The sequence below is a fragment of the Dermacentor silvarum genome, chromosome 1 (genome assembly GCF_013339745.2).
Source record: "Dermacentor silvarum isolate Dsil-2018 chromosome 1, BIME_Dsil_1.4, whole genome shotgun sequence".
Taxonomy (NCBI): domain Eukaryota; kingdom Metazoa; phylum Arthropoda; class Arachnida; order Ixodida; family Ixodidae; genus Dermacentor; species Dermacentor silvarum.
Window position 1 is genome coordinate 424,665,698 of NC_051154.1, and position 27,160 is coordinate 424,692,857.

The 27,160-nt window shown below is 45.3% G+C and overlaps 1 protein-coding gene across 4 annotated transcripts in view; it reads right to left on the minus strand.

The window, feature by feature from the left end:
• Nucleotides 1-2,257: 2,257 nt before the first annotated feature.
• LOC119437654 (golgin subfamily A member 1-like) overlaps nucleotides 2,258-27,160 on the minus strand; it is a 102,778-nt gene continuing 77,875 nt past the window's right edge. For 2 of the 4 annotated variants that reach the window (XM_049660755.1, XM_049660756.1), the window contains 3 exons: nucleotides 25,872-26,009; nucleotides 17,175-17,495; nucleotides 2,258-8,385 (listed from right to left, as the gene is read on the minus strand). In XM_049660755.1, the coding sequence (XP_049516712.1) occupies nucleotides 8,149-8,385; nucleotides 17,175-17,495; nucleotides 25,872-26,009 (696 nt within the window). In that variant the 3' untranslated portion in view covers nucleotides 2,258-8,148. The remainder of the gene's footprint in view (nucleotides 8,386-17,174; nucleotides 17,496-25,871; nucleotides 26,010-27,160) is intronic. The other 2 variants (XM_037704649.2, XM_037704650.2) reach the window with 1 other exon arrangement.

A 27,160-nucleotide genomic window follows, 5' to 3' on the forward strand; every position in this document is an offset into this window, starting at 1 on the left:
TGAGGATTGCTGTTTTTAATACAAAGCATTCTTTGCCTCTCGGAGCGACATTGTAGTATGTCTTGCACAAGTGTCGCTGAGCTTCAATTTCTGTTGCACTTCCTTCAGGATTGGCTGTCACCATGTTGCAGTCCTCGTACCAATATCGTTGTCATCTGTGTGTCATTGGAGTCATGCAGTTGTTTTGTCATCGCACAACTGCTCGCCTTACACGGACGTGTTGCACCATCTGGTTACACTATGTGCAATTCGAAACGAGACTAGATAGCCAGCTACCTGCAATTGCTTTGCATAACATACAAGAAATACATTTCCACAATGTGGGGGGTATAAGTTTTTTTTTTTTGTCTGGTCATCCACTGTCATTTTCTGGGAGAAGCTGAAGATTTAAAAACTCGACTCCTGTTGACTCTCTTTAGCTACAATGTCTACAATAGACAAGACTCGCTGGTGCTGCAGCACACTATCACACTGTTGAAAGCGTAGCACTAGTAGAAGGCAGGCACTGGTGCCTCGTGTCAGAACCTGAGAGCAGTAGTAGTAGTAGTAGTAGTAGTGAACAACTTTATTGAGGTCCCGAGAAGCTAGGCAGGGGGGCCTGCTAGCCGTTGGCTAGTCCCATGTCGGAACAGAGAGGCCGTGCCTCTCTGCTCGTTCACGGGCCAGAAAAAAATAAAAATTGGGCAGTCTAAAGCTTCTCCCAACACTATCTAGAGGGACATCTGGTGCCCCACATCTACATTATTTCCTTAAAGGGTGCTGTGGCACTATGGGAACGCTGGGACACGAAAAGGCTTGGCTCGTCTCAAACCTAGCGTGGCCTAAAACATGGTCATGGGTGTGGAAATAAAGCTTTCTTGGAATCAAATCTTCACAAGTGTTCGTTCTCCTGTAATACACTTTGCGTGTACATTTGCTCACTTGTGACGGGTAAGAAATATAGAAACCAGCGTACAAAAAGTGCAGAATGTTTTTTTTTCCGAAATTTACCAACAATTTAAAATTGTGTGCTTTAGCATGAGTGCTTATCAAATTATATAAAATAGCAAAAACCCCATCTTGCATGCTGTTTTAGTACAAATAAAACAATTGTGACCGACAGCACCGGTCATCATATCAGTCTATGCAAGGTATCCTGACTCTGCTAGAAAAATGCCACTCTGAATCCATCACTTCCCATTCATACCAAGGTGCCGGTTTTTCCTCTCGGTAGTGTAGGACACACTGCTATGGCAAAGAGGGTAGATTGGTGGCACTTAACGTGGTCTCTGGGAATGCATTATGAGCACGGCATAGCAGCATGAACACATGGAAACAAAACATACGCTTGTGTTATCACGTTGATGGAAATCTCAAAGCTGGCACTACTGTGATAATAGATGCTCAGTCAAACACAACTCTAACAGGAGGCTGTCAGTGCAAAAGAGTGTATATGCCATAAATCAAGAAAGCTGCTGGGAGGACATCCACTGTGGTTGTCTAGTGGCTGCTAAGCCAGCGGATGCAGGTTTGATCATGGCGGCCACATTTCAGTGGGGGCAAAATGCAAGAATGCTCGTGTGCTTACATTTAGGATCATGTTAATGAGCCCCAGCTGGTCAGAATTAATATGGAGTCTCCCCTCTATGGCGTGCCTCATAATCTGATTTGTTTTGTCGTGTAAAACCCTGGAATTTAAGTGGGAAGAAACCATGGCGACAGTGAGGGGTTTGCAAGACAAAACAGCATGGTCTACTCTTAAAAGGAACACCTAATTTGCCATCAATTGCAGCCGAGATTTGCAATGAAGGCCTTTAGATTATTTGCCCATGCATGGATATTTGCAGCCATTTTTTTCAACAGTTAAATAAATGTTGGTTATAATGCATCTATACTACCAGTTAGGTCTCCCCTTAAGGAGTGAACTGTGCTGCACTTAGTAGTGTGGAGGAGGTGAACAACAAATTCTAAGGGATTGGCAGAAGCATAGTCTACCCATTTAGCCTGACTTCATGCTTTACCTGAAGTGTGGCTTACATCCTAAAGGAAATCTGAAAGCATTGTCACTGCATATGAGCTTGAGTGAAGCTTCCCCGAGGTTAAGGACCTAGACTTCACATGTGTAGTGCACACAAAAAGAGAGACGTGTCTCCGTCTCTTTCTTTGTCCTTTTTTTTTTTTTTTTGTGCAATACATGTATGAAGTCAAGGTGTACCAACTTGCCGAAACCGCCACACTTTATTATGGGAAGCACTTTTTGTCTAAAGGCTATGAGGAGAAAAAAAAAGCACAGTGGTCGTGATGTAACAACAGCTGCAATGGTGAAATTTATTAAAAATAACATCCATAAACTTGAACCAGCAGAGCAGCATAGCCTTTCTCCATACCTCCACCGACACAATGCTCAGAGAATGTGAAACACGAGTGCAGTACTCGGGATTGATCACATGGCAAGGTTTCTCGGTAGAATGTTTGCATTTTTTTTTTTTTACATCAATTGTTCCAAGACACTGCTAGTCTGACATGGTAGCACCTGCACGGCCTGCAAAGCATTTAATAAAGATTCGAGGAGATGTGCATAATGGTCCATAATGCATTCTCACCACAAAATATGCACATTTCAGCCATGAGCTATAAGACCGCCTGCACAGGTCTTCGAATGTAAGAAATGGAGGCATGACCGCAAGAGCATACTCATAAAAAAATCAACAAAAGCGGCAGAAAGGGTGCATGGCATACTTGCTTCACAAATCACTAGACATAGCATTTTCTCAATACTGCACATTCTTCGTTCACCAGACACACAAGACCACATTTCAAGTTTTCCCACTGCACTAGCCAAGTTACATTACTTATCCTGACATATTGACTGGTTAGTGCAAAATGCAGTTTGAAGGCATATATTAACTGTCTTCCGCTATTGCACTTGTCAAATACAGTTTGTATTCTGTGAACGTCATCATCCTATGAGCCTTCTGCAGATCTGGTCACTCAATTTCAGGTGTTTGTGTGCATGTTCCCTTGAGTTTATTGTGACAATGCAATGTGCAGAAACGCCACATTCTCCATACAGCACGCAACGCATGCCTTTCAAAGGAACCCCACGCAACACCTTGTAACAAAGTGTATTGGATACTTCAGCACATTATAAACTCGAAAACCTCTTCCCTCAAAAATTTTAAGAAGGACACTGTACAAGCAGAGTAATCAAAATAAATAAAGTTGCCTAGTGCCACCCCCAAAACTGTCCTCCTAGTACCCACTCAATGCTGAGAGTCTGTGGTGGAGCAGATAATGCTGCACTTACTGAAGCATCACACCATGCCTCTGTTCCTTTTCCTTACGTGCCTGAACCCACTGTACGGCACATTCTGGCGAACTGTGCAACCTGCGCACTCGTTTCTTTCTACACAGCTCTGCCTTTGTTGCCGTTACATTTAGTCATTTGCTTGAGCACAGCATTTTGCGTAACATTCCAGTTGGTGAGAGACTACAATCCAGTCGGTAGACTTTACGAAGTGCATGCAAGGCTGTGCAACCTTATGCGCGCAACTGTGGGTTCTCTTTGCTGTATGCAGAAGCGTGATGTCTGGCTGAAACGTTTGATCACTGCATGACCCAGTGATTGAACCTGTCTATCTGCCGTGTTCAAAAAGCGTAGTGGGAGGCCTCCCTTAACAACACTGAAGCTTTTAGTAGTTGAGAACACTTTGTGCATTTTAGGCACTCCCGCATTGCAGCTGCATGGCAAATTAAGAATGTTAAACATGACAACCAGAAGCTGCAGAAAGAGAGTGCTGTCGCCCTTAAGGAAATCTGAATAACCATTTCATATCAACACTTGTCCCTTCCTGTCCATCTTTTTTAACAGGTGCTGATGGCCTAGTAAGTAATTCAAGAGTTAGTTGAGCTGCGCACTTGAAGTCGCAAAAAAAAAAAAAAATGAAGGCGTATGTCTCAGTTTTTTCGTGCCCATGCTTTTTCAAGTGCACCGCTTAACTAAATCATGTCCATTTTTGTCATGTGAGAATGACATTGAGATGAATGAGAATGAAGAGGGGGAGGCACAGTGCTGACCCCAGCCTGAAGGAATCAGTCCTTACTTTGTCACGGGCACAATTGACTCGTCAAGCAAAAGAGGAAAGAAAACATTGGTCATAAAGGCACCATGGCATCTGAGTAGACATGACCAAGCTATAATGCATTGCAAGTGCCCCTCCTGGAGTTTGACAATTATTAGTTAGTTTGCCCCTCCTGGAGTCAAGACCCACAGAGAAGCAAGTAGTCCAGCAAGACTGAGTAATTGCACATAGCATGAGGGTGGTCTTGAAGGACAAGTGACATCAGGTTCGAATGTAAAGTCCGGATCCATCACCTTTTCTCATCCTTAAACTCTGCGGTCAATCACGTCTTTAATGTTCAGTGCTGCAATACACTGAGCCAGTACCAAGCAATTGAATTTAACGACTATTAACCCCTTAAGCGTTTTGGACGAGCTCAGCTCGTCAACGGCAATAATCCGGTTTTCAAAGTGATTTGGGTGAACTCGGCACATCCACTTTGTTCTTATTTTACTACGTAGACAGTTGCAGAGCGAGCATTTAAAATTCGCAGCTATTTTGCTCTTTCTTGTTTTACTACATCGATGTCAGCACTTGTTCAGCACCTCGACAGCCTCCTCGATGCAGTCTTCGTGTTCTACAACATAGATGGCAGCCATTTTGCCAGCGCTGGAGGGGCGCGTTTATTGCGGTCTTTGTTGTCTACTACATAAAGGCAGCACTAGGTAGGCGCTCAAAGACCACGTTTTCGGAATCAAGCACTCTTTGCGCCTTTTGGCGGATTTGGAATGATGGCAATTATACTGTATGCAGCAATGACAATTACACATGTATGGCATAGTGAAAAGTTAAAATGACAGGTTTTCCCACTGAAAACACGATGCAAATTGGTTTAAAAAACTTTAGAAGGGTTTTCAGTGGAGTGAAGTTTGAAAATGAGCCTTAAAAAAAAATTAAGGTCCTTATTAGTCAAAATAATAAGACACTTAAGGGGTTAAAGAATTATAGACATCAAAATTTGCATTCTGCTTCTTGTGATGAAACATTGCATACACAATCACTGATAATAAATTCCACGGCAGAATGCGTCAGTGCGCTAATCTAACAGTACTGCCTTACAACCAGTTTTGGTTTCTTTAAAGTATTAAGCCTAGTGCAGCTCAGAGCAGCACGACACCACAATATAGATTAGGAGACGTGAAAAACTGGCTGTCGTGATTTGCGTGGTGTGCGAAACTGTCTGCCTGCACTGTGGCTTCGAAGAAAGCAGGAAATATACACCAAGATGTCTTCCATTTCGGAAAGAGAAAAGTCAACATTATCTGCTACAACTTTTAACCGTGCAGAGTACATTCGGTACACCACCTGTGGAAATTGAAAGTACTTAGCCTTCAGAAGGAGCCTAAGTGCCAGAATGGGCACAGGTTCACAAATATGACATAGTGCGTTGCGACATAGTGCGTTGCAATTACAAGAGACATTTACGTGATTCTAAGCAACAAAAGCTGAAATTTTTTGTATGCAGTCTTTCAAAAAAAGTGCAGATGGTTTCAAACTACGAGCCTCCATTCGTGGCTGGAAATGCCTAGCTTGGAAGTGTCGAGAGACAGTTCTGCAATCTAGATATCCCGCAGGCAGTATTAATCCATAACCCTGGCATTATTTAACGCTAGTCCTAATGTAAAAGCACCAATAAAATTCACCCTCACTAGTTATGAACTGCAGAGGGGCTTTTGTAAACATGTATTTACAACTTTCTCATTTTGCAAAGGCTATATCTCGAGCACTGACTACAATGGAAGCACTTTCGAGCATACTACTGCATTTTTGCAAGTACACAGGGCTTCGAATCTTAAAATAGAACGTGAAATTGACCAAGTTCAGCAACAGAAAATGATGCCGCAAGCAAGTTCACTTTCTTTGGTGTGTTGACAGCGCTCACGCACAGACCTCTGAGCGCACAGTTGAAAGCACTCCATAGAATACAGTGCAATGTATACAGTAACATACAACAGTGACTTGCGTGCATTAAGGCAAACTGCGAGAAAATACAGCTCTTTTCGGCCACACCCAAAAGACAATTTTTGCAAGAGCAACCACAGACAGTCGTTTCGCAGTGTGCTACAAATCTATGAAAAAATTAAATTATGGGGTTTTACGTGCCAAAACCATTTATCATTATGAGGCACGCCGTAGTGGGGGACTCCGGAAATTTGGACCGCCTGTGGTTCTTTAACGTGCACCTAAATCTAAGTACATGGGTGTTTTTGCATTTCTATGAAAAGATAGCTCCGTTTAGCTCGCAATTAATCAGGGATACCAGCAGCATTAGCCTTTTGGTAAAAGGAGCACAGATATAACAATGCGCCTTTTCTTTTTTTTATGATGAAGTATGGTACAAGAGCACAGTATCTAACAGAACCACAACTCTCTCTTAATTTTTCTTGAGTTTGATTTGAAATTGGTTCCACTAAAAAAACAAAGAACAATGCATATAAACTCAATTACAGTGTTACAGGACAGTTTCCTGCATAGTTGTGCCAGTAGAGTGTACTTTTGAGTAAGGAGCTCTTCATCATGAGCCTATCTTACGCCCACTGAAAAACAAAGGCCACTTCTCGCAATCTCCAATTGCACCTGTCTTGCATTAGCTGACCTCACCTTGTGCCTGCAAATTTCCCAATTTCATCACACCACAGAGTTCTCTGTCATCCTCGACTGCGCTTCCCTTCTCTTGGCACCCATTCTGTAACTTTAATAGACCACCGGTTATCTGCCCTACACATTACATGGCCTGTCCTGCTCCACTGTTTTTTTCTATGTCAACTAGAATATCGGCTAACCCCGTTTGCTCTATTAATTTACACTGCTGTCATGGTGTAACCTACCATGAAGAATGGTAGGTTACGCCTACCATTCTTCATTCCATCACTCATTGCGCATACCTTAACTTCTTCTCAAGCTTCTTCGTTAACCTTCAAGTTTCTGCTTGATGCATTGGTACTGGTGGAATGAAGGATCCCATGCAATCTTATACAAATTTAACAATACATACTCTGCATTTTCAGTGCTTGCACTCAAACAGTACAGAGAGAAGACTAGCCAATTTAAGTACATTCTTAATGGTCCTCTTTAGTGTACATGGGAGAGAAACATTAATAATTTTTAGAAAAAGAAGGCCTGAGAATGATGAACACATAGCTGCTAAATGCACACTTAAATTCTGCAGGCAGTGACGACTGTGTTTCGCGTCACTCATAGAATGTAATCTGTGCGGCTGCTAACGTGTCCCTACAACACACACACAAAAAAAGCATACTGGCACCTAACGAGTTCACCGGAAAAATTCAAATTGAAAATGTGTAAAAGTTTGCGTAAGCTTTCATTTAAAAAAAGGTTTACGAACAACCCATAAGTTTAAAAAACACTGTTCACAAAATTTCATCCAAGTGCACGTTCACTGACACACAAATCATTTTAAAAAGCTTTTACTGTGCAAAACCAGTTAAAGTTACGCGTAACAAAAATGAAGCCCTGCCTTTTCTGGGAAAAATGAACCTCTCTACTTCTGTCTCGTCCGAGGTCTCGCTTGTGCACAGAAGGTCCAAAGCAAGGTGCTAAGAACCATCACAAGGAAACATGATTCGCTTGACATTTTTCAGCACCACCAGTTGTGCCGTCATCTCTTTTCCACGGCACAGCAGCTTGGTCCAGCACACCTAAGCACGGTCTTGTTTAGTGCAGCTGGCAGTCTCAAGCAATGCTGTCCAGCGCGGGAGAGTTCTTACGATGCAGTATTTGGTTCGTTGCTGTGCTGAACGCAGAACACCTGCAGTCCGAGACGCCATCACTGTGCCCACCAGAGCCATTATCAACCTCTCAAGGTGGAATTGGTGTCTGTAATATCCAAGGCATGGGTGTGAGCCACCACAAATAAGCGTCACGTCAGTAAATGCCACTGCACGAGGTCCATGCTCTTGACACACATGACGACACAGGTGACAACACACGTCCGTGATGCAGCGTGTCTGGACACCTGCAGGTGCAAAGCCACATAATCGCATCTTGAAACGTGACCACACAAACACAACGAGTGTGCCGCCGTGTGCTAGGTGGTCTTGGTGTTGCCCTTGGGGTGATTCGTGAATGCTGCAGAGGAGCGGTGGTGGTGATGGTGCGAGTTGTGTCCGTGGTGGTGCTGAGGCAACGGGTGAAGCGGCGGGTGGTGCGGCTGAGGCCGCGTCCCGAACCACGAGTTCTTCCAGTCGAGGTGTTCACGGATCATCTGCTCCTCATCAGCCGTGAAACGGAGGAGCACAGAGACGGCACGGATCAGGTGCTGCGCCTGCAAGGAATGTGCAATGCCGCCCATATATAACACCGAATGCGTCTGCAGTGCAGAAGTGGTTACAAAAGGCATACACAGAGTTCCTTTAGCAAATATTAATGCAGTGACACTGCGGTGGGAATTCTGGACTTTTACACGAATGTTATCTAGTCATCATCATCAGCCTATCTTTATGTTCACTACAGGACGAAGGCCTCTCCCAGCAATCTCCAATTGCCCCTGTCTTGCGGTAGCTCATTCCAAGTTATGACTGTAAATTTCCTCATGCAACCTATACAGTTCCCTGCCATCCTTGACAGCACTTACCTGCCCTTGACACCCATTCTGTAAATCTAACAGACCACTAACTATCTGCCATATGCATTACATGGCCTACCCAGCTCCATTTTCCCCTCTTAATGTCAAATAGAAAATCAGCTACCTCTGTTGGTCCTCTAATCCACGTCATCGCTGCCTTTCCTTTCTCTCAAAGATATGCCTAACATTTTTCGTTCCATCACTCGTTGTGCAATCCCTTAACTTCTCAAGCTTCTTTGTTAATTTCAGTTTCTGCCCCATTCGTTAGTACCGGTAGAATGCAATGGTTGTACACTTTTCTTTTCAAGGATAGCAATAAGCTACTGTTAGTCACAAACCAGGCTCACTTTAACGAAAGCAATCAGACAGCATAGACATAACATCCACCGTACTGACCATGTCGAAGGTTATACAGGGTGTGTTATTTTATTGTTAACAGAATTTTAAAGAATCACCCATGACATGTAGCACAATTCTGCTCGAGCTAGATTACTCTCAGAGGCAGGCATTATTTGCACAAGAAATGAAAGGGGATATTTGACAAATTTAATAAAATTTTGCTAATTACTCTACACCACACACTGTAATTTACGAATTATAGTCAATGACTACTTGGAATATCTACTTGGAATGTCATATCTACTTGGAATGAATTCTGAGGATGACATCAGTTTCAAGATATGCATTCCCAAAGTTTGCAACGAAATGCATTTCTGTTCCAGTGACTTTTGCACTACAGTGCATAAGAAGGCGCTTTGTTAAAAAAGTAAGTGGAACAACAGTGCATTTTTACGGCAAGTTTGACTGCACTTATCTCAAAACTGGTGCTAGTTTCAAAATTAGTTTTAAGTAAATGTGTCTTGTGAAATCACTGGCTTTAACTTGTGTATTGCAATATGTGTGCTGAAGGAATTAGCAGTTAGAAAGTTAATTAGTCAATTACGGATATTGATTTCTAGTCTAAATAATGTATACCTACCTCTTCGAGTATTCTAGCTCAATAAGTTAATAAGAGCTAAATGCCAGGGGCAATTAAAAAAATTATGTTTATGTTAAAATGAAACACCCGGTATATTATGTCCGGGGTCACTACTATATACAGTAGAACCTCGTTCATATGTTTTACGAAAAAAAAAACAAAAATGTACTAACTGGGAAAACATACGATCCGAAGTCACTAAAAAATTTGCCAAACTCAACTGTAGTCGACATCTACGTAATGCGAAGCTTTTCAGCATCTGGTGGAGCACCACATGACCTGAGACACGTGCTGTCGTTTTTGTGGCTTCAGCAAGCGTACGTATCGCTCCTCGCTACCCAATGGGGTTCCGAGCCACAGCTTTTGAAGAAGAAGAGTAAGAACTCAAGGCCCGGACATTTGGGACCAACAGCAAACGTTTCTTTCTCTCCTCGAATTCGGCTTGCGTCAGCGGCTTCTTTGGACGGATAATATTGGCAGGAAGTTTTGACGTGCCCACTCGGTGAGAATTGCTGCGGTATGAGACGCTGACATGCATTGTGGGGCCCGAGCAACCCGAGACACGCATTGTCAGTTTTAAGAATGCGATAATAAACCAATACGAAATTGAGCTCAGAGGGCAACGCCAGAATACAATGTTGCCAGAGCGAAACGTGACCCTGCTTTAGCACCACCTGCAGCAGAGAAGGGCAGTGTGTTTGGGCTATTGCCTATGAAAAGCGTGCAGTAAGCTTCCTACGCCACTTGCACTGTGAAACAGATAGGTGAAGACACTTATCGGAATGGGTCGAGGGCAATAGCTGTGAATGGCGACATGCAACGACTCACAGGGAGATTTACTGGTACCGGAACAGGCAGTAGCGCACCCAAGATCTCTGCCAGGGGGGGGGGTGACAGTTTGCCAATACCATCCAAACAGCACTAATTTCAATTTCTTCACGGGAAATTGTCAAAAAATGCGCTTTTTGCAAGTGTGCAGATGATTGCGCATCTTACATCTTAGTTGCAGTACTCAAAGACGCAAGGAAAGAAAAGGGGTTATACAAAAGGGTGGGTTAACTATAGGCCTCAGAAGGGGGGGGGGGGGGGGGTTCGGTGGTTGTCGGTGCGCCACTGAAATGGTGGTAACTTTGTTCACGACCGCCACGACTGCAACAATGTGCACAAAATGGTAAAAAAGTTAGAGCAAAACACCGTACAGCATCTGAAACACTGGTCACCGATTTACATTGGTCCTACAGGAGAGAAGTGTGGGGTGTGCCTCGGCACTACCGCAATTGCTTGCTGCCACCTGAAAACCGAGCCTAAGTAACCCGCATGCGGCAGGGTGGAGGGTATTGAAAATAGACACAGCCCACAGAAGAGACAGCTGTATATGATCGAGACTTAATTGGAGAGGCTTGGCTTGGTCCACCATGAAGTAACACAGCCACTAGTCCACGCCATGCCACTTTCGATGGTGTGGAGAAATATCACTTGAGCACTTACTAGTTCCGTTTTCGAAAGCAACCCTTTAGGCGCAGGGCAGGTGCAGATTTCTCATATTTTGCATAAATGTAGTAAGATGTAGAAGGGTTCACCTCTCCGTGCAGTTCGGCCCAACCGTAGCATCATTGATAATCAACTAATAAGCAAAAGTTCGCTAATTAAGTTTCTAACTAATTACTTTATGGCCCCATGTTTCAATTTACTCAATTTCAAATGTAGCGGTGGACAATTAGAGTAACAGAATGGGTGCCAAGAGAAGGGAAGCACAGTCGAGGACAGCAGAAAACTAGGCAGGGTGATGAAATTAGAAGATTTGCAGGTATAAATTGGATTCAGCTAGTGCAAGACAGGGGTAATTGGAGATCGCATGGAGATGCCTTCATCCTGCAGTGGACATAAAATTAGGATGATGGTGATGATGATCCACTTGGAAAAAAACTTGAAGACAACACCAGTTTCAAGATATTCATTCCTAAAATGTGCGACGAAATACATTGGTGTAGCAGTTATTTTTGTGTGTCTATGAATAAAACAGCGTTTTGTTAAAAAAGTAAGTGGAATAGCGCATTTTTACCACAAGTTTGATGGCAATTATCTCAAAACTGGTGCCATCTGCAGAATTAATTCTAAGTGAATAAGCCTTGTAATCTCATAAATTGTAATATGTGCCATAAAGTAATTAGTTAAGAACTTAAGCAGTGAATTTTTAATTAGTCAATTATGCATTTTTATTTCTCATGCAATTAATGTGTGCCTCTTCAAGCGATCCAGTTCAAGGATTAGAATTGTGGTACTGCCACAGGCAATTAAAAAAATCTTGTCATTAAAAAAATGGACCTGGTATATTTTCTATGCAATATATTGGGACCAGTAACAGGATCTATATGCCTTGCAAGAGAGAAAACTTATTGTGACCATATGGCACAAAAGACCTTTTCTCTTAACATTAAAATATGTCACCGCAAACTTTTAGAGCAACAGCAGTGAAACTTTATCAGATGGTGTACAGACTATTCCAGTAAAGTGAACCAACCCTGCTCCAAGTCTACCCGTAATACTAGTGCCCTTTATAATATTTCACACCCCCCTAATATAAACTGCAGTGATCACAAAACTCTACAAGCGAAGAAGTTCCTAGGCTGATTCTTGAATGTAGTCATTTTAAACTGTGTCTTTATTATCGCACCACACATTAACATCAGATGCAGCACTTGGGTCTTTTAAATTTTTATTTTCTCATTGGAATTATTTCAGTTCCGAACAGAATTACTGGCCATACCAGTGTCTTGTACACATGCCCTGTTTTAACTTGGCTGGTAACATAAATGTTGCTTAGAATTCGTTTCCTACTGCTTGCAAGTGTGTGGTAAGTACTTAAGTAGACATTGCACCCTGTACAGGATTCCTAAATGCGCAAAACTGCAATTTTCACTGGACCTTGCTCCCTTCCTGATGAGCACATTTACCAAAATCTGTTTGTCCGTTAGGAAGGCAAAACTGCAGACTGTGTCCATACAAAATTCTGCCAGTCAATCCCGGATATATCAAACCCAGATAAATCAAACTACTGCCTACATCAAACAGCCGTAACATCCCCTTGAAAATCCCATGTAGAAATATAGCACTGCACTACACATCTATCAAACTCCCGTTCAATGCCACATTTGATAAATCGAATGCTGCACCATACTGCACTCTTGCAAGCACATTTCTAACGAGACCACGATTACTTTTCGTAGCATCAGAAATATTCACTGCTGCCCTAACGGTACTTTTTTGGCAGATGCGTTCAAACAAGACATTGAATCTGAAGGACAATACATGCCATGGAAAAGTGAGCAAGGTGCGTGTTGCTGCAAGCAGCAGTTCTTAAATTTATTGTTGAGTGCAGATCGTCACGCTGCTTCAAGAACGCGAAAGACTGCCGGATTTGTCTTCTTGTAGACCAGGGGTTTCCATGAATGCATGACATTTCAGGGTTCTGCGAGCGGCTTAAACAAATCAGGCCCTAACATCAACTGGGACATTACAGCTTGAACTTAACAAACCAAAGCACGCCAAATCCGCACTTTAGTAGTCTTTGCAGAAAGGCCATCAGGACAGTGGCGCGTAAGGGTACATCGCTGTGCAATTTGTGGTCCATACTGTATGCGTTTCATTCATGCTCATAGGGTTACTCATGAGTGGGAATGGACTAGGATGTTCTGCAAGCTGAAAGCCACTTTCGAATCTAAATAGCGTTTGCCTGGATCAACTCTTTGCCGACATATGACACTCTACCGACATATGACAATAGGTTGTAATTAAACAGCACATTGTAATGGACATGCGGGGAACATTCACACACTATTCGCAGCACAAATGCGCTGGTGGCAGCATGGCACACATGCAGGCAGGCGGGTTTGCTTCCGTGCTTCGTCCATTTCCAACTTATCCTGAATAAAACGTGCAACAAGCACTTCGAGGCACGTGAGGCGCACCGTGGTCTTATGGCTGGGTGATACAGTCTTTTGGGGTTAGCGTGACGATCAGCAATATTGAAGACCATTTCGCAGCACGAGTGATTTGTGGCATTTGCGTACAAAAACATTAGTAAACTTTTGTTTACTAATGACATGGCCTTGAATAAGCAAATCAGTCAATCTCAGGAACCTGGCTGAGACGTGCAGAGTTTCCAGATAATATTCTGAATATTTGATAAATATGCCTATCTGATAGGCACATTTCATATGTTGAGTTATTGAAATGTCGAACTATTTCGCAATGCCCTTCGAGTTCAATATATCCAGGATTAACTGTGTAACCTGTGACTGAATGCAACAATTCAAGGCCTAATTCATTTTAAGCACATGAGGAACTAAAGTTATTGTGAATTGAGCAGAATTTACAAGCCTGAGATTATGCTAATAAGCTACCCGAAGCAGGTGTTCTTTGTTTTGAATGCAACAGAAGGCAAAAAGAAGAGTCATTCATGTAAAGGAGCCTGATCCAGCAGCTTTCCTAGCCAAAAAGTTGAGATGTCAGTGATGAAAACAGAGAAGCTTGCTTGCTTTTCATCCACTTTCATTTCCCTTTACCTTATCATTTCTACACTTCACTTAAAAACAACAAATAATTTTTCCTACACTTTCCTTGGCTTCATATGGTGATGGCTAACAAAAATCGGGCCCCATGGTTCCCCTTCTCATTCATTGCTATCAAATAGAAACAAATAGAACTGCACTTTGATATTTTGCACATGTATGGAAAGGAAATGCAGCCAACTTCCATTAATTTGACCCTGATGGAACCAATGAAATTGATCTAATTATCCGGTAGGTTGACCAAAACAAGAGGCAGAAAAAACGCCGAAACACACTGCTGATTCATTTGGCAGTGTATTTGCCCAATTCAAGCACGCCCAAGAATCTAATGCACGTCCACTTTCTATGTGTTCAAAGTAGAAAACTAACGCAGAAATGACATTAAAGCTCGTAAAGAAACTAGAAATCTAATATATACTCGATTCTTTAGAAAGAAAAATATAGCATGCCCTCGATTCTGGCAATAAGAAAAGGATAATACCAGCGAACTTTACTTTTGCAAAATAGAAATATATTTACACCTAATGTCTACTGTTATCAGCCTTACACTGCACTTTATCGCTCTCTATGAACCACGATATGTCCCCCATACGGTCCATTGCATGTTTGACATTCTAGATTTATCAAACGACTCTGCAACCATTGCAAACGAGATGTTGGCCCACATCGAGACTAACCACTTCACTAGTTCGTCCTGCGACACATGCTATTCTTCAGAATGCCAAAAACATGTGACGCAACTTGTTGTTGCTAGCTTAGCATGTAAAATAACTTGTCTTTTGAATGAGCTTTTGTATACGAAGATTGAAAGAGTCGCATTGTCGCCATGCAATGGGAAAACTACAGTCAGACTCGGGTACAGTTAAACCTGCTTATAACGAACCTCCATATAACGAATTCCAGGATATAACGAAGTTTTTCTATTCCCCGCCGTTACTCCATAGAAGTACATGTATTTGAGACCTCTACGTAACGAAGTGGCAGCAGGAGACCCCCTCGAAATAACGAATTTTTCCCGCCAACAACCTAGAGATTTCGCCCCAAATTTTGTGATTTTTGTGCGAGCCGCAAGCACCTTCTCTGCCGCGACGGAATGCGAAGCGGCAGCGGCGCACTTGGCGCGTTCGAATTCACGGCGACTGCGAGGCGAGAGCGAGCGCACGTGTGCGTGCGAGGCGAGCCTGCATCCCTCGACCCGGCGATCTTGCCGCCGCGGGCGTGACCTTTCCCCCTCCCTTCATTCAAACCTGATCCCACTGCTTGCTGCAGCTGGCCTAGCCCACCAAGCCGGCACTCTCCTTTTCCAGTTGATGTTGCCGAAGGAAAAAAAATGTTTTTTTTTAACGTGCTGGCAGCACCACTCTATGGTTACTGCACAAGTCTCTGCGCTTCACTTCACTAACCTGACACTAGGACCCAATAAAACTGGTGCAAAAATTGCCTGTGCGTTAGAATCGAGTACGACCCTAAATTTGCGCTAACATATCGCCATCGGCATTTTAATATGGCCGTCTCCTACGCACTTCGAGCCTAGCTCCCGTAGCTTTGACAATGTGCTGTAGTACGTGTACTTAGGTATTAGTCTACCAATTTAGTTAAACAGCGAATGTCTACAAGTTTAAACGGCCGATAAAGCTACTATCCTTACTTCATATAGCTGTCCGCTAATTTGCTGTCGCAATCGATGGCGAAACTGGGACGTTATTGTTCATCGCAACTGTAGTGTATTGGGAGTAAATCTTGAGCGATAGTTGTATTTCTCTATGAAAGCATGAGGTGCGCGGTACTGCAAAAGATTTTTTTCCTTTCTTTTGGTCACGGAAAATGGGTGCACGTTAAAATCGAGGGTGCGTTAGAATCGAGGAAATACGGTAAACGTTTCTTTTTCGAATTTTCGTGCCGAACCTGCATATAACAAAATCCTCTTTATAACGAAGTTTTTCGGGAATTTGTCAATTTCATTATATCCAGGTTTAACTGTATATCAAACTTGAAAGGAATCGCGAAATAGTTCAATATATAACACTTTGATATATAAAATAAAATTTTTACAAAAATTTTCAAGGGGATTTCACAGCTGTTCGTTATACACGATAATTCATTATATCCGGGTTTGATATATCCGGGTTCGACTCTGTACTACTCTCGCCATCTTGTGATGTCAATGGCGGTTACACTGGCTAGGATGGCTCCGACAGTAGGGTTCAGGAAATGTCACGCATGTGGTTTTGGTTTCATATCGGATTGCACCCCACCAGGCCATTTTCGGACAAATTCTTCTGAGAAAAAAGAAATTTTAGAAAGGCATGCTTACAATTGGGTAAATACTGCCGTCATTGATTCCATTCTGAGCTACCCTTTAGCTTAAAAATTTTTCTAGGGCAGCCATAAAGCAGACATTTTCAGCGGAGGATGACGCATGCTGGACGCATTCACTGTCCCCTAAGCTCAGCTATGACAGACACTGCCACTGAAGGGGTCGCTATTGGGGTCACAATTTGGGTAAGGCACGTGCGTGCTGACCAATCAAGTTTGAATTTATCCTGTGGAGGCCAATTTTAGGATGGAAACAATGAAAGTTTGGGCCCATAGAAGTGCATGAGCGCCGGTCGGGACCTTCGAATGAAATCGAATAAACTGGAGAAGAATTAACGGAAGTGTACTTTATTGAACTCTAAAAGCACTTGTGCCCGTTCATCCAAAACAGGAACATGCAACCAATTTGGCAACACTGGCCAAATGAATGCTGCAATCACAAGTAAGGAAACAGCAACACACAATAAGTGGGGCCAGAAGTGGCAATTTGTGTGTGTACCTTTCGAGGCACTGGATATCGAGCAGCAAAGGCTTTTGCTGGTATTCACATGCCTAACTTCTTTCCACTCTTTGTGTGCTGCCCTTCAAGCCATACACTACTGCGTGTTGGTCTCTGGCCTTACCTCATACTCTTTGCTTGTCATAAACTTGAAGACAACATGCTTGAGATACTTGAAGTTGATGTCATCCTCCAGCTTGTTGTCGGGGCCCCTTGGCTGCGTTGCCAACCCGGCCTCTTGAGTTCCAACTCTTACCACACTGTCGCCAGCAGAGCCGAGGCCACTGCTATGGTCGACAGGCGGTGATGGTACATCGCTGGCTGCACTGGGCGCTCCCTCAACGTTAAGCGCAGCAGCCGCAGCGGAGGCCCCCTGGTGGCTCTTGAGCTCCTTCTGCAGCGTTTTCTTCATGTCGCTAATCCTCTGCTGCTGCAACTTCAGCATCTGCGAATGGGGAAAAAACTCGAGTTGACCCAATCACCAAGACACGGTGGCTAAAGCGCCAGACTTACAGGGTCGCCAGATTTGAATACTTTGCACCAATGTCACATTCAGTGGCACAGAGTAATGCTTCCTGCTGTAACTGTTTAGGCACCGTTTGGATACTTTCTTGGGTACTTTTTGTGACCTGTGGCTTAGACTAGCTATTTATTGGCAATTTCATGGCTACTTCTCGAGCTTCAGACTTGGAAACTCTGATTACGGTGCATATAAATGACAACCCAATGCCTCGATGGCTTTCCTCTCAGGCCCAAAAAGCATTCTGTAACATGGAGCCGTGCACAAATAAATGGGCCAACTGAAAACCTGCCAAGCTATTTCACAGTGATATAAAAAAATATGCAACAACATAGAAAGCACCTCAGCATGTAGCAGCAGGAGTAATCATCTTGTCGTCTTGATTACCTTCTGCATTCACAGCTGGTCGGTTGCATATTATGAAGCCGAACACTTCTGAATTTTATGCTGTCAGTTTGTACCACAAAGGGATCCACTTGAATTTGAATAAAGCACCCATCCAAAAATGCAATGTAATGCAGTCAAAAGTGAATGTATGATGAATATCATGGTACAGTATAGACCACTTATAACGTAAACATTGTAAGGCAGCAGCACAGCTGTTGTCTCGTCACCTTTATTTGGCTGAGCCACGCACTGAACGAAGACGACGCGCACAGTGATGATGATTATGTACAGGTGAAGAAGATGAAGGATTAATATTTTGCTCACACTAATTACCCCCTCGCACGGAAGCAGCCAACCTGGCCGCTGGTTATAGCGGTGCGGTACGTCGTTGGAAGGGCTTTTCGGGCGAAACGTGGACAATTTCTGTGCCACGGTAGCGGCCATCGGAAGGCGTGACAGCGGGAGTGACGCGGTAGTTCACTGGCGAAGTTTGCTCTACAACAGTGTAGGGCCCTATAAAACGCGACTGAAACTTTTCGCACAGGCCAGGAACTCGAGTGGGTGTCCGTAATAACACTTCATCGCCGGGGCTGAACTGAACGATGCGGTGAAATGCATCGTAGCGAGTCTTCCCATCCTGTTGACTTGCCTCGGTGTTGAGCCGGGCACGATGGCGACACGCGGCAAGGCGAGATATTAACTGCTCACTCACTGACGCCGACGATTTCACGGGGGCATCAAAAAAAGAGACGTCGAGGAGAGAGGTCGGTTGACGCCCGTAAACTAGAAAGAATGGTGAGTAGCCAGTAGTGCGCTGTGCAGCGGTGTTGTAGGCAAAAGTCACGAATGGCAGGATGGTATCCCAGTTGGTGTGGTCAGCGTTGATGCACATGGAGATCATGTCGGAGAGAGTTCGATGGAAGCGCTCTGTGAGGCCATTAGTCTGAGGATGGTAGCTGGTAGTCGTCTTATGGATGGTGTTGCATGTGCGGAGGACGTCCTCGAGTAGCTTCGACAGAAACGCCTTGCCACGGTCACTCAAAAGGACGCGTGGCGATCCATGTCGTAGAAAAATGGCTTCCACAAAGAAAGTCGCAATCTCCTCCGCGGATCCTGAAGGTAGCGCCGCTGTTTCGGCGTACCTGGTCAAGTGGTCAACTGCAGTGACGACCCATCTCTTGCCGCTAGCTGATAATGGCAGCGGTTCGTAGAGGTCAATCCCGATGACCGTAGAGGTCAATCCCAATTCCCTGTCCTGCGAATGGAGCGTCAGGACAGGGAAGAGGTTGCAGCAGTCCAGCCGGAGGTGAAGTGGGCCGTTTGCGGTGCTGGCAGAGCGAGCAAGAAGCGACGTATTTCGCTACGCAGGTGGCAAGTCCAGGCCAGGAAAAACGACTGCAGATGCGTTCATAGGTCTTGTGAAAGCCGAGATGCCCAGCCGTGGGATCATCGTGAAATGTCTTCAATATCTGTTCCCTGAGTGATCTAGGAGCGACAGGAACCCAACGCTGTCCTTCGGGGTGGAAGACATACTGGTAGAGGATTGAGTTTTCACACTTGAAGTTCTGTAACTGGCGACGGGCTCGCGCGTTAGGAGGACGAGAAGAGCCGTGAAGGCGTTCCATAATTGAGTGACAGTAAGCGTCGTCACATTGGAGGGACGCGAACGTCTCAGGGTGGAAAGAAGGAAGACCGTTGAGAGCGGCGAGTGAAAGAACTGCAGAGGACGCGTTTACAGGCTCGGTGACGGATGGAGGCAGGCCGGGAATGTTGGACTGCGGTGGTAACGGACAGCGGCTGAGAGCATCTGCATCATCGTGTTTCTTGCCGGATTTGTACGTGACGTCGAAGTCATATTCTTGCAGACGAAGTATCCAGCGACCTAAACGGCCAGATAAATTCTTTAACGTCGACAACCAGCATAAGGCGTGGTGGTCGGTCACGACCGTAAAGTGGCGGCCGTGTAAATACAGTCGGAATTTTTGGATGGCCCAAACAACGGCGAGGCACTCCTGCTCAGTGATTGTATAATTTTTCTCGGCCGATGTTAGCGTCCGACTTGCGTATGCGACCACGCGTTCCTCAAAACGTTGTCGTTGCAAAAGAACAGCGCCGATTCTATGGCCACTGGCATCAGTATGGAGTAGAGTGGGTGCGGACTCATCGAAATGACAAAACACTGGCTCAGACGTGAGGGCACGCTTTAAAGTGTCAAAAGCCGCTTGGCACTCGTCTGACCATACATATGGAGTTCCTGAAGGAAGGAGGCGGTGAAGCGGAGCCGCGACGGTAGCGAAGTCCCGTATGAAGCGCCGGAAGTAAGAAGCCAGGCCAAGAAAGCTGCGAAGTTCTTTGGAGCGTTGGGGCCTCGGAAAGCGGAGGACGGCGGTAATCTTTTCGGGGTCAGGCCGAATGCCGTCTTTGCTTACGAGATGGCCCAGTACTTTAATAGTCTTGCTGGCAAAGTGGCACTTTTTGGCATTCAGCTGAAGACCAGCAGCAGAGAGACACGTCAGAACTTCATCGAGGTGCTGCAAGTGGAGTTGGAAGGTCAACGAAAAGATGACTATGTCGTCAAGGTAGCACAAACAAGACTTCCACTTAAGGCCCCGCAGAACAGTGTCCATCATTCGTTCAAAGGTTGCTGGTGCATTGCAGAGGCCAAAAGGCATGACGTTAAATTCGTACAGTCCATCAGGTGTTGCAAAGGCAGTTTTTTTCCTTGTCGGCCTCATGCATCGGAATTTGCCAATAACCCGAGCGTAAGTCAAGACTGGAAAAGTATTCCGCGCCTTGCAATGAATCTAAGGCGTCGTCAATGCGAGGCAAAGGATATACGTCTTTTCGGGTTATTTTGTTCAAGGCACGGTAATCAACACAAAATCGCACTGAGCCATCTTTCGTACGCACCAAAACGACGGGTGACGACCAAGGGCTGGCGGAGGGGCGGATGATATTTAGCTCGAGCGTGTCGGCAACGTGCTTGTCGATTATCTCGCGTTCGGCGGAAGAAACGCGATATGGTCGACGGCGGACAATAGAACTTCCATCGACGTGTATGCGATGAGTTGCCGCTGAAGTCTGTCCCAAGAGAGGTGAGTGTACGTCGAAGGAAGAATTATGTTTCGACAACAAGGCCAGTAGTTGATGTGCTTGCTGTGGAGTCAGATCCGTACTGATTGCGCTGGCGAGAGCAGTAGCAGGAGCAGCAGCTGCAGGTGGGCGCGGTTCTGCAGTACCAGTACTCGAAGCCATCACCGAGACAGGCTGTGTGTCCACACCAGAAACCACGACAGCACCTTTGGGAAGCAAAATCGGCTCATTTGTGACGTTGAGTACTGTGAGAAGGGCCGTGCCGTTGATGAATCGAACGAGACTCGACGCTAGTGCAATTCCTTTGGAGAGGCAACGGGCTGATGGGGCGACTAGAACATCGCCATTGTCAATTACGTCGGAAGCAATCACAAGAAGTTTCTTGTGGCCAGGTGGGACCACACAATCGGCTACGGTTCGCAGACGGTGGAGGGACTGAGGCCCCTTGTCGGTGTCATCGGTCTCGCGCATGTGGACAAGGCGTTGTCGGCAAGAGATGAAAGCGGCAGCAGCAGAAAGAAAGTCCTAACCAAGAATGAGCATATAAGCGCAGGAAGTCAGCACTGCGAACGAAATATGGTGGCGAATCCCATCAATAAAAACTCGAACGGTACACTGTGCTGATGGCCATATCGTAAGGTTATTTGCGCTACGTAAAGGAGTGCCATGGTAAGGTGTAGTGACCTTGCGTAGACGAGAGCACAAATCGGCATGAATAATAGAAATAGCGGCTCCCGTATCAACTAATGCTCGAACAGGCACACCTTCAGCATACACTAATAACAAATTGGCCGGGCTCTCAGGAGGTGTTGTTTGTCCGAGCGATGCAGCTTCCCCTCCAAAAACTGCACCATCTAGTTTTCCGAGTGGTAGTCGGTATGGGTGACTGGCTGGAGAGGCGATGTTGAGCGTCGGAGAGGGGAAGGAGAGCGGCGGCGTCCTGGACGGTAGTTTCGAGGAGCGTCGGGTGGAGCGGGTTGGGAGAAGGAACGTGTTGAAGGGCAGCGCTGGTATTGGCTCGGAGAGGACACCAGATCCCTCTCGTAAGCATCATAGCCGCGGCGTTCGTCCTGCTGGCGCTTTCGACAAAACCGCGAGATGTGGCCTCGAATGCCACAATAATAACAGATTGGGCGGGAGGAGCGCCAGGGGGCGTAAAGTGCAGGTACAGGTGCACGGGGTGTAAAGGCTGCGACGTCGTTCTGAGGAACCGGAAGGGCATGCTGAGCGACGGAAGGCTGCATGGCAGCAACTTGGACGTACGTGAGTGGCGGATTTGGCAGTGTCGGAGGGTCAGGGCGTACAGCGGAAACCAAGGAAGACAGCCCGTCTTTGATGATGTCTCGTAGCCCAGTGGACGTAGAGTGAGCTGGAGGAACAGCAGAGCACGACAGGCCTTGTGCTTGAAGCCCTTCGCGGATCAGGGCCCGAATCAACGTGCGCAAATCGGCATCCGAAGAAGGTCGCGTGTCACAGACGTCAGGCTGTAACCGGATGGCTTGTAGGGTATCCAGATGCTGGCAGGTCGCGATGACATCGTCTACGGTGGTGGGGTTTTTAACTGCTAGTGCATTAAACGCAACGTGTCCAATGCCTTTTAAAATGTGTCGAATGCGATCGGTCTCGCTCATTGCCGCGTCGACGTGGCGGCAAAGGGAAAGGACGTCTTCAATGTACGAAGTGTACTTCTCCCCTGGTTGTTGCATGCGCGCATCGAGCTGCCGCTTTGAAACTTCAGAACGGATGGATGGCGTTCCGAAAATCTTCCGGACTTGGTGCTGGAAGGTGGTCCAATCGGGCAAGGCCCTCTCATGGTTAAAGAACCACGTCTTCGCGACATGGGACAGGTAGAAGGCGACGTGGCGAAGTTTCTGAGTGTCGTCCCAGTGGTTGTACTCACTCACCCGGTCATAGTTCTCCAGCCAGTCCTCGACGTCGTCGCGCGGGAGACCAGAGAATATAGTGGGGTCACGCTGCAGGGCGGTAACGGTCGATACGGAGGCGGCTGGTTGGGGGGCAGCGGGGGTGATGCCGGAGGCTCCGGGTTGTGGTACTTGGGTCATGGCAGTGGACAGGCGGAGCAAACGGCGACCCGAACGAAGCTCCAGTGGAACTCGACGTCGTAGAGGTCTGGGGGATCGAAAGCAATCTCCACCATCTTTGTAAGGCAGCAGCACAGCTGTTGTCTCGTCGCCTTTATTTGGCTGAGCCACGCGCTGAACGAAGACGATGCGCACAGTGATGATGATTATGTACAGGTGAAGAAGATGAAGGATTAATATTTTGCTCACAACATTTATAGTGCAGAACTGGCTACAACATGGCCTTTTCCGACACCCGTTTACCCTCCCATAGAACTCCATGTATACGCATACCGCTTACAGTGCAGCCACGTGAGACGAAATACCGGTTATAATGTGGCTTCCGCGGGAAAATCTCGCCAACAAGGGCGGCAGCGAGCACGCTTCTCAACAAGATGCGTGCTGCCGGCCGGCGTACGCATTATTCAATGCAATCAAACTCTCGTTAATTCGGACTTATTTGGCCGCACATCGATTAATCTGGACTACTTTCGGAGCTCAGTGAGTGAGGAGCGCCGCAAATGTGCGACGCAAAAGAGCAAGAACGGCACTAGCGTCCAACCAAAATGAAGCAGCGGAGTCCGCATCGCCACAGCCATCAGTTGAAATCGTACGTGAATGACAGCAACGCCGGATCCACGCTTCGAGCCTATTTGTGTCTTTAAAGCCTGTATTCTTGCATTTACCGCTGCGTATAACACCGCATTGGCCGCGGGCTTTCGAAACTGCAGAGTCGTCATCCACGATCGCGTCGATAGCAGCCGCAGTTTTCTCCGCAGAGGTTGCAGCGAACAGTAGTTTCGTTTTTACTCGGTACACGCGTCGGCCGCGTGCCTAAAAAACTGCGTAGTCACCATCGATGATCGCATAGATAGCGACCGCGGTTTTGACTGCAGTTGTTGTAGCGAATGGTAATTTTCGTCCAGACTTGGTGCGTGCGTTGAGCGTGTGCCTTCAGCAGCGCAATGTCGCCGTTCATAATCGTGTCGATAGCGGTCACGGTTTTTTCCGCAATGGTTGCGGCAAACAGTTTTAGTTTTGACTCGGTGCAAAGCTGTCGAGCTTGAAGAGCACTGGCTACATCGCGATTGTGTTTTCACAGGCAAAAACGTAATCGCGATGTGTGCGCGATAGTACAAAGCGTGTCTACATTCTTGGTCTACATGTTTTGCATACGTGCAGTGCTTGAAAATCATTATTTTGTTTATAGTGCGGTACCGCTTATAGTGCAGATATTCGCGACTCCGGCGACTAATGTTATAAGCGGTCTACACTGTAGTGGTAAATGAACTGCATTGCTCCACTGTCCCACAGTGTACTGCCTACTGTTGAGGCTTATTGCCAGCAACTGACAACTTGAATGAATATTGGCATAGGCAATAGCAAACAACACTCTTCTGTATCAAGAAATGAGACAATGCAGAAATGCAGCCCTACCACCTTTACAGTCGTGCCTGGACTGCTACTCTCTACCTTATCCACGGCTGTGTTCAAGTAATGAAATTTCCGAAAAAAATAGTACAGATATGTAAGAAGAAAAAAAAAAAAAAAAACTCATATACTGAATGAAATACAGAACATTTTCTCATTTCTAAGCAAAGTAAAACAAAGGTCAAGTTGAGTTCATTTGGTGAAAGAGAAGGCTATTTACATTACTTTATACACGTACAATGCTGTTCACAACTGGACTTCCAGTCAACTGAGCAGCTTGTAAACATGAAACAACTGAAGGGTGGTGTCACAGCTGGTGCACCATGACGATGATGGTAACGAAACAAATGAACAGCACGTGGCAAGATGCACGTACAGTGTTTTGTTTGTTGAAGAAGCTACTACGGCACCACACATCATTGAAGAATATACTACAGCACTTGACATAATTTCAAAGCCACGTAAATGTGGCAAGACTGGCAAAATAAAAAATTGGTTAAGTTAAAATGGGACAAATTCCTAGGCCAGTGCACCCTCATTGAACAAGTGGATATTATTGTGCAGAAGTTAGCTGCTCCATGCGTTCATCAGTCACAAACTAGTGCCTCTGCACAGCTATCGCCGCTCTCCTAGAACATAATAGCTTAGAGTAGAGTTGGGCAGGTAACGCAATGTGTGTAGCTGATAAGCAGTGGCCTTTTCAAGTTAACATAATGGCTGTCAAGGGATGGGAAATGCAGTTGAAGACGACATAGGACTGGGCGGTGTGACGAGGTTAGGAAATCTGCCCTCCTAGGATGTAGTCAGCTGATGCGAGAACAAGCGTAGACATTATTTACACAAGAAATCAAAATGCTTACTCAAGCAATAAAAAAAAATTCAATATTTACATTTTTAACCACTTTATAGCACTTCTGCAGTTTGCCAGTTGTAGCTGGTAAGACTGTAAGGCATATCCACTTAGAAATGGCTTCACTTAGAACTGGCAGTGGTTTCGAGATAACTGCTGTGGAACTTGCGGTAAAAATACACTGAAACTTGGAAAGCTTATCCAGCTAACAATACTTTTTGATCATTTCCACCAACAAAAATTGATTCTGAATTTAAAAGAGTGATTATTATTTGTGGAGGGAAAAATAAAGTTCAAACTGATGAAAGAATGGCCTCTTTTCTTCATACGGTATTATTTAACAAATAACCCACAGATCACCATATTCTTCTTGCAAATTGATGAAAGAAAACTCCTTCAGAAAGTCTGATACAATTTTACTCGTTTCGATTGGCTACAGATAGAGTTAATTACACTAACGTGGTGATGATGGCAAATGACACGTGCCTTGTTCTTTTCGGAGACCTGGTCCTCGAGGTCAGCCACCTTGCTCTCCAAGTCAGCGAGGCTGGTGCTGTTGCTCGCATTGGCCGCAGCCTCGTTTTCCAGCTGCTCCACCTGCAACCAGACGGGCAGGAAGCATACTCTTTCAACAGGCCGTCATTCATTCACTATTTTCCCACTTTATGCACAGCCAGTGAATGCAGCTAACCCAACGGGTTACTTGGCACTTTCTTGCTCTGTTAGAATCAAAGCTGCAGTACTGTTCTGCACACTGCAAGTGTGCGCCACAACACCTGTCCCTATCACTGGAAGGTGTTTATGTGAGGTTTATCAAAAGTTATTATAACCGTTATCTGTGTAGGCAAACACACCTTAAGTATGACACAAGTGTTCGTCTTATTGGCATAAATACACTGTCTGACAGAAAAAAATTTGACTATTTGCATTTCCTCCACAAAACTGCACATGTAAATGCAGACTTCTTACCAGTACATAATAGATTCTCTGTGGCAGTGTTTTCTGAGGTTTGAATTTCTGCGTGTCACAGCCCACTGATGAGACACACACATCACATCCCTCAGGTGCGTTTTATTAACCTCCTGGTGAGTCGCTAATCTTATACGAGTCTTCTCAAACTGCACATATGATTTGTCCCTTCTCTGGATTGCACCGAGCTAACGGAGCAAAAATCACACACTAGCACTTTCACGGCAGCTTTAACAGTCAGGGCTGTAGCCCTTAATCTGTTGTTCGCGTTGAGTCATGACCGTGGTGGCGGGTTCAGGCCAGTGGGCACAAAAACGAGTCTTTTCAACTGAATATGTTTATTTTCACCTCAGTCACACAGCGGTGTTCGCAAGCAACAAATACGCTACAGCGGCGAAGCATTCTGCACAGCTGGTGCAAAAACTGCAAATGAGGAGACGCGCGCATTGAGAGACGGAGAAAAGTTCAGCTTTAAACACTTTCATACAGCGTAGATGTCAACTACAGTTGAGTCTGCCAATTATTTTAGTGACTTCAGATTGTATGTTTTTCTGGTTAGTATGTTTTTTGTGCGTATGAACGAGGTTCTACTGTATCACCCTCATGTGGCAGATGCTAGATGAGTCAGACTGCAGGCTGCCTAAATGATATGCTGAATGAACTTTCCTCACTGAATGCATGCAAGGAAATTCAGCTTTCCTGTGGATTTTGTGTTCCAACAAACATCTATGGGAACAGCTGTGTAAAAAAAAAAAAGTACTGAATAAACACCTCGTGTT